This window comes from Vipera ursinii (assembly GCF_947247035.1).
Source record: "Vipera ursinii genome assembly, chromosome: 2".
In the NCBI taxonomy this organism is placed as follows: domain Eukaryota; kingdom Metazoa; phylum Chordata; class Lepidosauria; order Squamata; family Viperidae; genus Vipera; species Vipera ursinii.
Window position 1 is genome coordinate 270,190,452 of NC_139513.1, and position 16,750 is coordinate 270,207,201.

The 16,750-nt window shown below is 37.8% G+C and overlaps 2 protein-coding genes across 9 annotated transcripts in view; both read left to right on the forward strand.

Moving 5' to 3' along the window:
• The window catches only part of DHX29 (DExH-box helicase 29), a 36,897-nt gene extending 30,651 nt beyond the window's left edge, over positions 1 to 6,246 (forward strand). For 6 of the 8 annotated variants that reach the window (XM_083352584.1, XM_083352585.1, XM_083352586.1 and 3 more), the window contains 5 exons: positions 1,802 to 1,895; positions 2,403 to 2,690; positions 3,433 to 3,564; positions 4,132 to 4,228; positions 4,888 to 6,246. In XM_083352584.1, the coding sequence (XP_083208710.1) occupies positions 1,802 to 1,895; positions 2,403 to 2,690; positions 3,433 to 3,564; positions 4,132 to 4,228; positions 4,888 to 4,943 (667 nt within the window). In that variant the 3' untranslated portion in view covers positions 4,944 to 6,246. Of the gene's footprint in view, positions 1 to 1,801; positions 1,896 to 2,217; positions 2,691 to 3,432; positions 3,565 to 4,131; positions 4,229 to 4,887 lie in introns of those variants that run through there. The other 2 variants (XR_014491200.1, XM_083352587.1) reach the window with 2 other exon arrangements.
• A 4,019-nt stretch (positions 6,247 to 10,265) lies between these two features.
• On the forward strand, positions 10,266 to 15,607 carry CCNO (cyclin O; the record flags this gene model as incomplete). The annotated part of the gene is made up of 3 exons (XM_083353518.1): positions 10,266 to 10,604; positions 12,809 to 12,994; positions 14,752 to 15,607. The coding sequence occupies 3 exons, from the start codon at positions 10,266 to 10,268 to the stop codon at positions 15,253 to 15,255; spliced, it is 1,029 nt and encodes a 342-aa protein (XP_083209644.1). The 3' UTR covers positions 15,256 to 15,607.
• Positions 15,608 to 16,750: the final 1,143 nt, after the last annotated feature.

Consider the following 16,750-nt stretch of genomic DNA (forward strand, 5'->3'; position numbering starts at 1 on the left):
TTAGTCCCTTGAGTTATTTTTAGCAATGTATATGAACTCATTCATTTTAGTTTTGCGTAAGCCAAGCAACAATAGCTTATTTGGCAAATCATGATTTTAGATAACTACCTTGATATTATATATGAATACTATAGCCATTGAGTAATGTAGGGCAACTGCTGTTATGGTTAAGTATAGTGTTTTCCAAATATGCTACAACTTTATTACATATTGGTTACAGACTGAAGCTCAAAATGTAGTTTATGATAACCCCAAGTTTTCTATTTTTATTCCTATAGTGCAAGTTTATTTGAGAAAATAGTAAACAGTAACACTGAATAGTCACTAATTCTTTCATTTTTATTGCACATCGAGGGCTGTGCTATGAGAGAGTATAGCAACCTTATTACATAATCTACTAATAAATTTGCAGGTGGAGTTGATAGTATAACAATTGCCCCATACTGCTGAAGTTGTATCTACGGATCTGCATAATACAGTACTCAATAACATTCAGCACCAAAAGAGTTTTAGTGAAAGGTCATTGAATACCCTTAGCTATATTGACAAAAGCACTTTAGAGGGGGTTTTTTTTCTAATCTTGTTGAGATTGTTACTTTATACAGATTTTAGCTGCTATCTGCCTACTATTTAAACTAAGCAAGAAGATGCTGAACGTATTTGTTTGAAAAGATCCCTATGTTGTTTAAAGGGAATTGAGTTCTTTAATTTGAAGGTTTAGATGGCAGACCATTTTTATCAACTCTTTGGTACATTTTACAGTGTTAATATGTATTACAATAATTACCATTGTTATTGGCAAACAAGTTATTTCAGTGAATTGTCCTGTGAGAATAAGCACCAAATGATGATCTTTTATATTTTAACCCAACTGATATATTTATTTATTTATTTATTTATTTATTTATTTATTTCTGAGGTTTTTGCGGGTGTTCATATGTGGATCTTTGGTTATTCGGGTTTTTCCCCGCGTAGAACTAAAGGTGTAGGAGCGACGTTTCGACGGAATCCCATCCGTCATCAGGCTGGTGGCTTCTGCTTCCTTCTTCTGGGAGAAGCATGTGGCTGTTTGTTCCACAGAATGAACAAACGAGATGACACCTCTCGCCTACCAACCATTTGGAAACCCGCCTTGATTGACAGAGGAGTCCCAACCACCAAGAATGATACCAGACCCAAACTCATGATAACACCACATGACATCACCACCACACAACCATTCAAAAAGCAAATCCGAACCCACAATGATAACGAGGCACAACCACAAAACAGAAACCTAACTACAGCTGCAACATCAGCCACTTTAAACCCCTCCAAACCACACAATAAGCAAACTGACACCCACTATAAAAACATGGCACCACCACAAACACGAAGCCGAACAAAAGCAGCACAACTCACCAGCTCAGGTCTAAGGCTGGCAGCTGAGACCAGCCCATCCACTCAAAACACACCCCCACCCAATCAGAACACACCCACCATTCAAAACACACTCCCACCCAATCAGAACACACTTAATCCCCCACCCAATCAGAGCACACCTCCACCCACAGAACACACCCCCTCTGGCAGTTTAAAAAAGAGGAACAAACAGCCACATGCTTCTCCCAGAAGAAGGAAGCAGAAGCCACCAGCCTGATGATGACTGATGGGATTCCGTCGAAACGTCGCTCCTACACCTTTAGTTCTACGCGGGGAAAAACCCGAATAACCAAAGATCCATATATATATATATATACTGTCCATATATCTTTAATAGTGATGACTTCTTACATTAGAATAAAAAATTTATTTTATCTAGATGGAAGAAAGCCCGCTCTGAAGGAGGTTATCGTGCTGAAATGACTTATTGTAGGATAAATTTTCTGAACAGAACTTCACTACTAACACTTGAGGTACTGTAATCCTTTTAATCTTTTTTTCCTAATCTGCAAAAATCTCTATTCAATAATGAAGAATGTTATTAACAGAATAATAGTTGGAAGGGACCTTGGAGGTCTTCTAATCCACTCCGCTTCTCATATAAATGGTTGTCCAATCTCTTCTTAAAAACCTCCAGTGTTGGAGCACCCACAACTTCTGGAGGCAAGACGTTCCACTGATTAATTATTCCAACTCAGGAAATCTTTTAATCTTTTATGTAGTTTGTATTTTTACCTTGTTTAAAACATTTGAAAATTAAATACCACTGATATCAATTCTCTTTGTTACCTACAGATGCAATGCCAAATAGGTGAGATGGAGATACAGATATCAATCATGAGGTTCTGGATAGATGCTTTCTGCACTAATGGTTTTGGTGGCAGTATTAAGGCAACAAGCAGATTATAAATGCATATGTAGTTACAGTGTGCTAAAGTGCAAACATATTAATAAAACACAATTATATAAATCTATTTTAGGATGTAAAACAGGAACTTATCAGAGTGGTTCAGGCAGCAGGGTTTGCTGCACCCTCATCTCGTCACGAAGGAATACACTCTTTGTCAGTACAAGAAATGGTTCTCCTTAAAGCTGTGCTAACTGCAGGGCTGTATGACAATGTGGGGAAGATAATGTACACCAAGTCTGTGGATGTTACAGAGAAATTAGCATGCATGGCAGAGACGGCTCAGGGTAAAGCACAGGTGCACCCTTCTTCTGTAAACAGGGATCTGCAAACCTACGGATGGCTGCTATATCAAGAGAAAGTAAGCTAAATTAATTTTTTTATTGTGGTATGAAAATGCAGTATTATGTAAAGGTAGGATTTATCCACATGGTTGAGGTGGGCATGCTTTATGGCTCTAAGTATGTTTGGCTTACTATAAAATAATTTCTGTTCTCCACTTCTATTACAGAGCTCCTGTTTATTAAGGAGACTGAAGTAAAGAGAACTTTTATGTTTGTGTTTTGGGGAGCCCTTATTTAAAGATGGATCCTGATAAAATTTAGATGCACTAAGTAGTTCCTTTTATCCAGAAATTACAGAGACTTGGATTGCTGTCTTTAGGGGTTCTGCTAGATTATTATTGTCAATGGAGGCTTGGTCATTATTGAAGCTAGCAAAGCCTTTCACTTATGCAGTTGATTGGTGGGATCTAGGCCATTCTGTATAAAAGTAGCCTGCTTCCTTCAAGATTGAGTTGTCATGAAGTGCTTTATGTGCATATGTAAAACCTTTGTTCTGCAGTTGTTAAACTGATATATAGTTCCATAATTTCGTAACTACCAATGCTACTTATTTAAAGCTTGCAAAACATTTAGACTATGCAAGGATATACTTTAAAAAGTACTTTTATTCTTGTACACACAACATTTTTGATAAGACCTTGAATAGAATCATATTTTCAAATAGATATAAAAATGAATTCCCTGGGTTGAAAAATAATTGCTACATGAAAAACAGCAATTTGATAAACCAAATGAATTGTATTTGCCTTTTCCATTCAGATTAGATATGCCAGAGTGTTCTTGAAAGAGACAAGCTTAATTTCCCCCTTTCCAATATTACTTTTTGGTGGAGATATAGAAGTGCTGCATCGTGAACGCCTTTTATCAGTTGATGGCTGGATCCATTTTCAGGTATATCTTATGTGTGAGTTAGGAAGCATTCTGTTACATCACTGAACTTTGTTTTCATTTAGTGTGCAAAGTCCATAGACAGATAAACTCTGATAGAAAGCAGATTACAAAGAAAATGTACTTGTCATATTTATTGATAAGTGTTCTCAAACTTATTAGGCTTCTGCTCAGATTCTGTAAAGAAAGAGCACAAATAATGTTTTGGTCACTGGCTTGAATATTTTCTCCATTCAGTTTGGAACATTGCTGTTTCTATGACATCTAACTTGTGGAACGATGACTTTAAGTACCTCCTGTTAAAATATTACTAATTAGCTCATACTGATCTGAATTGTATATAACAGAAAACACATTTAACAAGGAATAATCCCATATTAGTTATAAAATAGTTCTAACAATGAAATTCTTGACTCCTTCCTAATATTGCTAACCCTAATTTCAAGCAGCAGCATTACTTTCTCCAGGCCAATGTGTTCCAAAATTTGTCTCAATGTCATAGTCATTAAAATTGTTTTAATCTTAATAATTGTTAATAAAATAAGCTATTTGGCATAATTATTTTCACAGGCCCCTGTAAAAATTGCAGTAATTTTCAAGCAACTGAGAGTGCTCATTGAGTCTGTTTTAAAGCAAAAACTTGAAAACCCTAAAATGTCCCTTGAAGGTAATTTTATTTTTTCTACGTTGCCATGAAAATTTTGAATATATATATAAGATATGTGGGAAAACTGCGTTCTTGCTGAAAAGTATTCATATGGCAGATGCTTAATTTCTACAAAACACCTAAGTTACCATGTAGGATAGATATAGCTATTTATCAGATGCAATATTACTTTTTACTAGTAAGATCTTCAGTGAGTCACATCATTGCACTAAGTGGGCAAGGCTAGCAAAAGATTTCTATTTTTATTCAATTTTGGGGGAGAAGTTAAAGTTTTTCAATGTCTGGAAATTGTAAACAAGAATTCAGTAGTAAAGACAGTGGCAGCGAGTTCTAAACATATAATGGGCATTCATTGATTATGAAACTACGAGATAGGGAAAAAAACTCTGAGCCTATGGTTTGTATCTTTAATTAAGCCGTGTGAAACAGCTTAACCATGCCAGCACTGGAGATGCTAACTTTTTCTTATTTTTAATTTCTTGACTTCTGTGCCTCTTTTTTATTTATTTATTTATTTTTAATTCCATTTATATCCCGCCCTTCTCCGAAGACTCAGGGCGGCTTACAGTGCATCTGGCCATTTGACAGTACATCCATGATAATTTTGAGTAGTGAGAAGAATTAAGTTTATTCTTTCTTAACACTGTTCTTTTTTCTAGATGACAAAATTTTGAACATCATCAAAGAACTGATAAAAACAGAAAACACTGTCTGATAGTTCAGAGCCACAGAAATTGGAACAAGAAAAATATGAAGAATGTGCTTGTTTAAAGAAAACAATGCAATCAGCATTAGGACACTGAACCTTCCACATACATTCTGTCATTATTCTGTAAGAAATAAGATTGCCTTGTAAAACTGATAATAAAAACTCTTGAACAATGGGTATTCAAAATTTAAATAATGGCAATGGAGATGGTTTCAGTATAAAAATGAGAATTTTTTTTATTTTGACATGAAACTTACCTTGATTATGCTTTCAGTTGTAAGATTTCGGCATAGATTTCTGTTCTTTTAAAGAAAGTACACAACTGAGGAACCAGAATCTTTCTTTGCCAAAATGCATGAATAGATTAGATAATTATTAAGCAACAGTTTATCTGTGTCATTCTAAGAAATTGTTTATTTTCATTCATGATTACCTGCAAAAGACATAGTATAGGTTGGTAGTGGCAGAAGATATGTGCTTTGATATTTCTAAATGTTTGATGTACAAATATTTGCTTGAAGTCCCAGATTGTTTTTAGTATGCATGCTTCTATAGATTGAGATTCTCTGTTTGAATTCAGTATTATAAAACTGTGGGAGAAATACTACATTTTTTTTAAAAAGGCAACATACCACCTCAAATATTTATAAACTTTTTTCTTTATATAAAGAAACTATACAGAAAAAGAAAAATTATGCACACCACCTCTTATATGCCTTTTTGTAAGCGTACACCTCATAGGAATTTCAACTTGATTCATACTCAAAACATGTTTGCTTTCCTCTATCATATATAATGCTATTTTCACTTTAAAATTTGCAATACCTCTAATGTCAGGCATAAACTTTAAAACTAAAACAGGCGAATTAATATCTTACACTCAGCTGAGTTTCTACAAATTATTGTCTAAATAAAGAAACCAAGAGTGTGCAATGATACCACAGTGTTCCACCAACCATAATTGGTGTTATCAAATTTGATGTCTTAAAAATAGTGTGTCCTATATGAACCAAAACTTATCAAGTGATGAAAGACTCAAGCTAGTTAAGAAATGTAAAATCATGTACTTCAATACAAGTATAATTTTAATATTAAAAATAAAAATCATTCCTGTTTAGATATTATCCTTAATAAATTGTGATGTCAGATTAGGATTTCACTTTTTTCTTAGTATTTAAGATCAATTAGGTCAAAGTGTTTTATTACAAATGTACATACTGTTAAAAGGCTTTAGAAATTTTTTTAATACTATATAATAAAAATGTGACGCTTTCTTTTCATCAACTAAAACTTTTGCCTCACTTACTTAGATGAGCTCGTTAATCTTAATCCTGAATTTTTATACAATTGAGTCAGTTCTTAAGAAGTGTTTGAAGACTTTGAAATACTAAAGTTCTTTTTGTAAGCAACTTGCAGATTTCAGCATTTTTTACCAACTGATCTATCCTGATAAACTACAGTTCTGTTGATATGCCTGAAAAGGATGACAGTCGTACAAAGATTTTACACTTGCCTTGGTGTCAATTTTAAAGGAAGGAACTAATTCCCAAATCACAAAAAGCTAAAAGGTAAATCTGGTTATTACTATTCTATAAGACTGTATACTAGCACAGCATCTTCATTCTCAGTTTCAATTGCATTTTTGTTTATTCTTATGAAAAACTTGCTGAGAATAATGACTTGGCATATGCTTGGAGAAGGAAAATGGAATTTTGGGGGAAATTGTCAAAAGAGTGATATGGCAGAAGGTGACAACCTAATTAGGAAAACAAAAGATAGACTAGGTACACAAGATAATTCAGAATTATAAGCAAGATAATTGTAACCAAGACAAAAAGGACAAGTACCGTATATTAAAAAAGAGGGCCAGATAATTAGAACACAAAACCACTAAACTCCATATTTGCAAGAACCAAGTCAAGAAAGCTATAGCTCAGAATGAACTAAGACTTGCAACAAATGCCAAAAATAACAAGTTCAATATATAAGGAACAAGAAAAAGTCAAGGAAATGATCAGGCCATTAATGAGAGAATATGGCAAGAAGGTGATGGGCTGCAGGGAGAGAGCAGAACTGCTTAATTCCTTCTCAGTATCTGTCTTCATGCAGAAAGGAAAAATAGTCCAACCTACCAAAAGCAAGACTGGGAAACAGCAGGAATGCAGATCAAAATAGGCAAGAAACTAGTAAGAGAATACCTCTCCCCTGTAGATGGGTTCAAATCATCAGGAGCAGATGGTTTACATCCCAGGGCTGAGCTGATAGATGTTGTCTTGGAACCACTGAACAGAACTTTCAGAGCTGGAGCTTAGAGAAACTGCCAGAGGTATGGAAAAGATCTGATGTTCCAATCTTCAACAAGTGGAAAAAGGAGGATCCAGGAAACTACAGACCAATCAGCTTGACATTGATACTGGGGAAATCATGGAAAAGATAATCAGGTGGTGGATTTGGGGGCACTTAGCAATGAGTAAGACGATTACTAGAAGCCAGCATGGGTTTGTTAAAAACATCATATCAGACAAACTTTATTAAAATTAGTGGATTGGAGAAAGCTGTGGATTTCAGTAAGCTATTTGACTGATCATAGTTTTTTAGTAAGGTACTACCACCAAATGGATTCACGGTTGACTGATAGCATTCAGCATATAGTTCTCAATGGAGATCAGCATGGGGTACCTCAAGGTTTTGTACTGAGACCAGCGCTCTTCATAAATGATCTAGATGATACAAATATTTTTATTGTCCTTTCTGTATCGGACAAGTCAATTTTGCCATCTCTGCTAATTTTATTTAAGTAAGTAATTTACATGCTGCCCATATTGCTATCCAAGGCAATTCTGGGCAGCTTGAGTCTATAATTTTCACCAGCCATTCCTCCACTATGGGTGCTTCAGTCTTTTCATTTCTGTCTATATATAATAGTTTTGCAGCAATTATCATACCTCCCATAACTCTTTTCTAATTGTCCATCCATTAGTCACAGAAGAAAAGTTCTGGTTTCAATTGTGTATCAGTCTTTAAAATTCTTTGTATCACTGTGTATTTGAACCCAAAATGTTCTGGCTTTTTAAAAAGTCTAATGCAAATCTGAAGTTCTTTATACAGTAAATAATTTTTACGGAGTCAGGTATCAATAGTACATCATTTTATACAAATTTTCTTTTAGGTTATAATTTCAGTCCTTTTGGCCACATATTTTTCCACTGCTCCATCAGTGCATTATATCCAAAGTTCTTTATCTATTTTAAAATACACTCTTTCACTTGTTCTTCCACTTCACATTTCAGCAAAAGTTTATAGTTTAGCAATTACATGTTTATCATTTGCAGAGTTCAATTTCAGATTCTGCCTTGTGCTGTTCACTTTCAAATGTCTTGTTATCTATCTAAAAACTATGCATATGAAAACCATTTAAAGCTAAGTCCTTCTGCAGTCAACTGATCTCTTCATCTTGCATTCTCCATGGTCTTGTTCTAACTGTTCCCAATATGTTAATCATCTCTCTTTGCCTGCTATTTCTCTTCTATAAAATGTTTCTTGTACTGAGACCCATAAGGCATTTTCTGGTACAATCTGGCTTTATATCTATTCAAAACTCTTAATATGGCACTTTTAATATAGTGATTTTTAAAATCCACATTAATCTTATAGTAGACCAAATTGGGTTTCAGAGAGAAGCTGGGGCTGTTCCTGGCAATTTGCTATACAGTCTGACCAAAGCCTATAAAAGCACATTGTGAAATAGAGGATAACGGCCCACAATTTATATGGCTTTAAAGAAAAATTAAGGGTTGAAGGGAGTTTGGAAATTTATATAATGCAGAAATCCAAGAACTGGTAAGGATAAGGCTAGGCTTATAGCTACCGTATACATTACCTCTAGGATGTGTCTTTCTCAGGGTCAGCTGCTAGAGAGGATACTGTTGTGCGAATGTCTTATTGCCAACGTATTGCCTCTGATGATTGGTTACTGTGGAGAGGGTGCTCTACATCTTAGGTAACTTTCTCCTATGTTTTTAACCTGTGTGTTTGTGATTTCAAAACATACTTTGTTTCAGGAAGTTACCAGTACTGTATGTGTTGAAACATGGATTGATTTACAAGAAGGATTTTTTGACTGCTATTTATAGTTTTAAGTTCCTTGTAATTTTAAAAAAAAACATTTTAGTAGCCATTCTAATTTTGTTCTTTTAGGCAGCCTGAAGCTATTTTATTAATCTAACCATTTTGTATTTCAAGAAATACTCTTTTCAAGATACAAATATTCCAATAATAAATCCATTCTCCCTAACCTGATGTCCTCTAGATGGTAGATATTTGCCTATTTTGTACAACTAGAGAATCCAGGCTGATAACAGAAATCAGAGATAAGTCCCCAAACAAAATTATCTTAGCTTCACTCCTTCTGCTAAACTATTGTATTTTTAGGTTTGGCTTAGCAATGTGTAAATCCAAGCTTTGATTATAAAATAAGAGTTTGGCCACTCCTTCTGCTAAACTATTGTATTTTTAGGTTTGGCTTAGCAATGTGTAAATCCAAGCTTTGATTATAAAATAAGAGTTTGGCCATTTTGTATTCCGTATACATTCTAGCAGCTGTTTATTCAAGAAAGCATGGCACAAAAGGCCGTGGCTTAGTGTAAAGGGGAGAATATGCTCAACATGTCAGCTTTATACTAATTCATACAAGGTATATGTATGTGTAGGTGGTCGTCTATCTGGGTTTAATAATCGTTCTAGCTAAGCCATCCAACAACAGTAGGCCCGCTTTGGCTCGACAGATTGGCGAAAGAGGAAGATGGCGCCTTTCCTCACCGCCTCCCGGTTCTCTTGTTCGCACCGGAGGGGCACATTCTGCCTGCCCGCTTCCAAAAAAACAAGGGCTTTTGAATCAGGCTAGACGTAAAGGCAGGGGAATCTAAAGCAAAAGAGGGCCTTCCAAAAAAAACAAAAACCTCCAAAGTTTTCACGAGACTGGAGCGCTGCCGAACATATAGCCGACGGTCCTTCGGCCGTCTCGACGGCAGATAAAATGGCAGGCGCGCCCTCAGAAGGACAAGAATCGCCTCCCAGGGCGTGAGGTAGGGAGCCGACACCCGCGCGCCGAGGCCCAGAGAGACCTGCTCCTGCTGCTCAAGAAACCCCAGGGCGCCTTGCGAGAGCGGTTCTTTAGCCGGGAAAGCCGGCGAGGCGACGGAAGAATGCCTTCCCGGCGGGCGGGCGGGCGCAGGGGCGGGGCGGGGCAGCGCTGCCGAACATATAGCCGACCCCGCGCCTCTCGCCTCGGCGCTGCCCGACAGGCAGCCAGGAGCGCGGAGCCGCAGGATGGTCATCACACGGATTAGCCAGGAGCGCGTCGCGGCTGCGGCTCCCGACGGGCGGCCAGACCCTCCGCTCAAGCGGCAGCGGCACGAGGACGTGACCCCCGAGGAGCGGCCTGAGCCCCCGGGCGGCGGCGGCGGCGGCACGGTGGCCGGCCGCCAGCTCCGCGCGCCGGTCAAGAAAAGTAAGCCGCCTCCTGTGGGTCGGCTTCGCAGCCGCGGCGAACCCATGCGCCCTCTGGAGCGGCAGATCTTCCGCGACTACGGGCAGAGCTGGTACCGCTTCCGAAAGGAGCTGGAGGGCAAGTTCCACCCGCTTGAACCGCTGGCACAGCAGCCACAAGTAAGGAGAGAGAAGGGCGGTCGGAGGAAACGAAGTCAGGTCGCTGTCCAGCCTGGTCCGCCCTTCGGCCCAGAAGGAGGTCGCGATTCTTCTTGTTCATGTGCCCACGAAAAGCCTGGGCAGAGTTTCCCCCGGGCCAAAGTCAACCTCCGCTCTCCTCGCTCGTCTTCCCCCTTTCCCGAAAGGGCTTTTCCAAAGTTAAGCTTATTCCGCGAGGAAGCACATGCAGGTTCCCCTTGGGCAGGGGTCGGCAACCTCGGCTCTTTTATGACTCGTGGACTTCAACTCCCAGAATTCCTGAGCCAGCTATGCTGGCTCAGGAATTCTGGGAGTTGAAGTCCACGAGTCATAAAAGAGCCGAGGTTGCCGACCCCTGCCCTAGGGTGCAGGATTCAAAGTCACTTATTGAACCAAGTCAGAAGATGCACACACAAAATACACACCCTTAGACTTTTGACACAGCGCAGTCCTGGTAGGAAAACGCTAGGTTTTGTTCGGGATCCTCCATCTCTTTCCTTCACAGAATGCGATCTTGTTTAGGGAGAGACCTTGAAGTGCATCACCTGCAATTGCACCGAAATAGGAATCCAAACCCAGACAATTTTTTGCTGCACGCAATCATTCTTAAAAAGAGCTGCTTCTGGGACATTTGAAAATTTGGATTAGAGGCTGAATGGCTAGAGCTGATCAATGTGGTGGGGCAGGATCTGAGCTTGGAAAGATCTTTATTTTAGATGTGATGTGGGGAGGAATGCTAGATGTGGATTATATTTTGGCTCAAATGTATGCTTTATTAATTGCTTCCATTGTTATACACATGTATTCATGGAATTTTGACTATGCATTTGCATTATAGCCTGAACGTAGTCGTCCGGTATGCTGCACTTATGCTCTAATAATACTACTTTACAATGGGCACATTGCTTTGAAATAAATATGCATATCAGATGTTAATAAAATTAGATATCTGTTGCTTTTTGTTTCTAAATTCTCAGACACTTCCTGGTGACTTATCCTAATGAAGGCAGTGGAGGATCTTATTGAACAGTAGGGAATGACTTACATTGTGGTTTCAGGACCCGAAAGCACTTTAAATATTTTTTTCTCTCCATGCCATGTGCCGTTCTTTGTTGGGTTTTCTTTATACCTTTCATACATGCCTTTTTCAGTAAGGATGGAAGAAGGAACACTTTTTTCCCCACTAAAAAATAAAAATACTTAAAGGTATAAATGTGTGTGTGTTGTTGTTGTATGTACATATTCTAGTTGTCTATGGATATTCTCAAGTCACCCAAAGGTGCTTTTTCTAGAGGCAAGTGGACTTTCCTGTTTTTCTTTGAAGACATTTCACTTCTCATCCAAGAAGCTTCTTCAGCTCTGACTGCAAGGAATATAAATCTTTCCATTTGCCACCATCCAATCAGCTTCTTGGATGAAAAGTGAAACTTCTTCAAAGAAAAACAAGAAAGTCTATTTGCCTCTTGAAAAAGCACCTTTGGGACATATCTTGGTTATTTTGCAATGAAGCGGATGGTGAGCATGGCCGGAGCTGACCAGTCATATAAAATGTATGTGTACTGATGACAGTCAAATGCAACTAAAGCCCAATAAATTGCAAACATGTTTGAAAAACATAACTGATAAATATAGTATCAAATATGATTGCAATTAGTATTTTCAGTAAATTAATAATTCAGTAAATTAATAGCAACTACTGTGTTCAGTGTTTTACTGTGTTTTTTCATATTTGTTCTTTTGTTCATAGATTCCTGTTTACACTTATAATGTATATAATTCTATATTTATTATTCCAATTTGACCATATTGATATATATATGGTACATGGCCTTGTAATAGCACAGAATTATAAAATACTTACTTTTTTAAAAAGCAAAATAGAAACAAAATCTAACCTAAAACCAGCTAGTTGTTTGGATAATATTGTTCTTTGGTATGCTTGCCACTTGATAATCATACTAATAACAGTATTCAGGGTGCAAGTGCATTCATTATTTCAATTATTCATATTTATTCACATTGAAAGCAATTTAAATAATGAAATTAGAAGTAACCAGTAAAGTAAATGTCCCTTGTGTTTAAAATAATTCCATACTAATATTTTAATCCATTGTATTCTATGGCTGCATGTAGATTTCAATGATATCTCTTTTGCATCCTAACACCTTCTTTTCTTGGCTTCCCAGATAACTACAGATGCCCGTTGCAAACTGATCAGCTGGCTAATTCCAGTGCATAAACATTTTGGCTTTTCTTTCGAATCCTTATGCCTGACAGTAAACACACTAGACCGTTTTCTCACAACCACCCCAGTGGCTGCTGACTGCTTTCAACTCCTTGGAGTCACCTCACTCTTCATCTCTTGCAAACAGGTAGTAGGGTCTCGAAAATTTCATTCTCCTCCTCCTCCTCCTCCTCTTCCTCTTCTCCTTCCTTTTCTTTCTCCTTCCCCTTCTTGTCTCTTAGTTGATCACTAGATTTTCCTTTGTACATCTAATATTGAAATTATGTGCACAAAAAACAATTTTATGTTGGACTGTATCACAAACTGCTCTATTCCCTCCTGAATCATCAGTCATTTTGTTCAATTTCCTAAATTCATTTTTAAAAAACAACAGCCAAATAAGTGATGTTCTATTGACCTCAGCCTACTGTTAAAGAACATAATATCTCCATCCTCCTTGTTGCAGGATATCATACTTCAGAGGATAGACAGCTAGACTACTGCATCGCTCTCTACATGGGGCTGCCCTTGAGGACCACTCGGAGGCTTCAGCTGGTGCAGAATGCAGCCGCGGAAGTTGTGATGGGAGTCCCCTGATACTCCCGTGTAACACCTAAGCTTGTAAGCCGCCCTGAGTCTTCGGAGAAGGGCGGGATATAAATGGAATTAAAATAAAATAAAAATAAATAAATTACCTCTTCTCCGTGAGCTGCATTGGCTTCCAGTTGCCCTCCGGGTGAGATTCAAGGTGCTGGTGATGACCTATAAAGCCCTAAATGGCTTGGGTCCGGATTATCTGAGGGAACACCTGCTGCCGACATTAACTCCCCATTGTCCTGTGCGCTCCCACAGGGAGGGCCTTCTTAGGGTACCGCCGGTGAAGGATTGCCGGCAGGTGACTCCCAGAGAGAGGGCCTTCTCTGTGGGTGCGCCTGCCCTTTGGAACCAACTTCCTATGGAACTTAGGACTGCCCCCGACCTCCATTCATTTCGCTGGGACCTAAAAACTTGGCTCTTTGAGCTGTCTGGCCTAGACAGGGGTTTTTAATTGGGTTTTAAAGTTTTAACTTTTGGGCTTAAATTTAATTAATTGTTTTAAATTTATTTTAGCTTTTGTATTGTATGGTTTTAATTGCCCTGTAAACCGCCCTGAGTCCTATGGGAATAGGGCAGTATATAAGTCAAATTAATAATAATAATAATAATAATAATAATAATAATAATAATAATAATAATAATAATAATAATAATAATAGTTTTGGAGCTTGACATGAATTGTGAAAGTTCATTACAGAAGTTTCCCATCTTTTCTTTGGCCTTGAAGCCATCTATAGTCTACTCTTAAGAAACCTCTCCAATGTCGGGAGCTATTTTCTAAAAAAAAAAAATCTAAACAAAGTCAGGAGATTTTTTTTCCTAAAAATATAAGATTGAGCATAGAGAGGATCTTCAAACAGGGAAATAATCAATTAGATTCTTTCAGAAGGCTTCTGATAAATCACAGGAAAAAGATAAGGAAGAGACCAAGAACTTTCCTACCATGTTCCTACCTTAGTATCTAAATCCCCATGTTTATAATTTCCCAGTCAAATCTCCCTGTATGTGGAGATGTGTGCTGCAGCTCCAGAAAACAGTATCTTAAAAAAGACCATTACAGCCAAGATTAAGCATTTAAATTTACATTAATCTGAATAAGTTTATTATATCTTTTGATTTTCCAGCTAATGAATATAATTTTTTTAAAAAAGAATATCTGATGCTAATGACATTAGGAGTGACAAAAAATAATAACCACTGGAAAAAACAACTTTCAGTGGTGCATTGCAACAGTATTGGAAGCCTCCCAAGATATTATCTTCTGCCTAAGTTCCTGCAAATTGCTTTCTATGCTTGTGTGTTTTACAGGTTGAAGTGCACCCACCAAAGGTGAAACAGCTCCTGGCCCTTTGTTGTGATACTTTCTCTCACCAGCAGCTCTGCAATCTGGAGTGCATCATTCTCAACAAGCTTCACTTCAATCTGTCAGCTCCAACCATCAGTTTTTTCCTTGAACACTTCACCCATATGCGAATGGAAGCATGTGAAGCTGACGCTTGGGAAGCCAACAATGCCAAAGCTCTGGCAAAAGGTGTGGCTGAACTTAGCTTGGCTGACTATGCCTTTAATAAATACATGCCTTCCTTGTTGGCTGTCTGTTGCCTGGGGCTGGCTGATCGGATGTTGCAGCACCAGAAACCGCTGGATTTGCACTTAAGTGACTATCCAGAGGGAGTTTTGCAAGACTGTTTGGACAAGTTACATTTACTGGTCTCTTTAAATGAGCGCTCTTTGCCTTTGGTACTACCTCCTGAAATTTCAGATCAGTGTCTGCATTTAGAAACAGAAGTTAACCCAACAAAAACTATTTAAAATTTGTGGACCATGCATCAGGAAGTTTTATGTTTTCTGTTTTGTTCCAGTTCCTAAATAAAAGGATCACTGATAGTTGCAATACCTCTGAAATAACAGTATTCGCTTTGAATATTTACCCCATAATTTCTAATACTATATTTATATTTATTAGTAGAAGCTGTGATATTGACTTAGAATAAGAATCAAAGAGCAACTTCTTTAATATTTTTACAGAGAATTTCAGATTCTATTTTGCACACTAGACATATATTGCACTGACATCATTTTAAGGAATAGCTTAGAGTTGTAAACAATGTATATTATGCCTGGTACTTTATTTATTAAAATGATAGTTCAGTTTGAAGCCATAGGAAGGAGAACAAAATTGTAAAGATGTTTATCTAATAAAGTTTTATCATTAATTGTGATTTGTTATATTGTTTTCTATCTCCACTTATGAAAAAGATAAATTTATCCAAGAAGCACTTAGAAAAGAAGCCATTTCATAACAGAGTCTGCAGTCCTACATATATATATAAGTCTTAAGTAGATTCCCCTTTAATCAGTAATGTTTGAAACTGCAGCTTCAGGATCTAACTTGATTATTTATAAAAGGGCTTGATGGATCAGTGGTTAAGATGGTGGGCTTGTCGGCTGGAAAATCAACAGCCCAGGTTAGAGACCTGAGCTCTGCAACAGGGTGAGCTCCCATTACTTGCCCCAGCACCTGCCCACCTAGCAGTTCAAAAGCATGCAAATGAGAGTTGATAAATAGGTACCACTTCAGTGGGAGGTAACAGCGTCCTGTGCGTTTTGGCATATAGTCATGCCAGCCACATGTCCACGGAAAGTGTCTTCAAACAACACTGTCCCCCTCGGCTAGGAAACGGAGATGAGCACCGTTCCGTAGAATTGGACACGAGTGGACAGGGGAAACCTTTACCTTTATAACTTATGGAAAGGTAGCCATCTCTTAGAAAAAAAGTGCTGTAAAACATCAAAAAGTGGTGTGGGTGGGTGTGTTCATCTACCACTCCCTCCTTTTTTGATACCCTTTCTGCTGTACACAGACAAGTCCCAACAATTTTTTAGCTCTACTTTTCACCCATGCCACCTTCCAATGTTCTGGTAAAACAAGAGGGATTGAGGACATATGAAAGAAAGCACTGCATTTCTCTCCTTTAAGTTTGCTGGTGTTTAAAGTAGCATTGCATTTTTTTCTGTCCCCATTAAGTTCAACATGGTGTAACAAGATGGTGGGTTTGTTGTCACTGTGAGTTGGGGGGGGCGTGAAGGGAGGCTCAGCCAATCTCATTGTATACATGTTGTACTTTGATAACAAAGGTTCATTCATTCAACACTATGATGTTAACTTCCTGCTAGCTAGTCCATAAAAATAGTTTATAAATGTGCCCTCTTTCCTGTATTCCAAAGCCATACAGAAAAACAAAACAGTAAAATAATACTGTTAAGATGGTAAAAAAATAAAAATAAAACAGAGAATGAAAAAAAA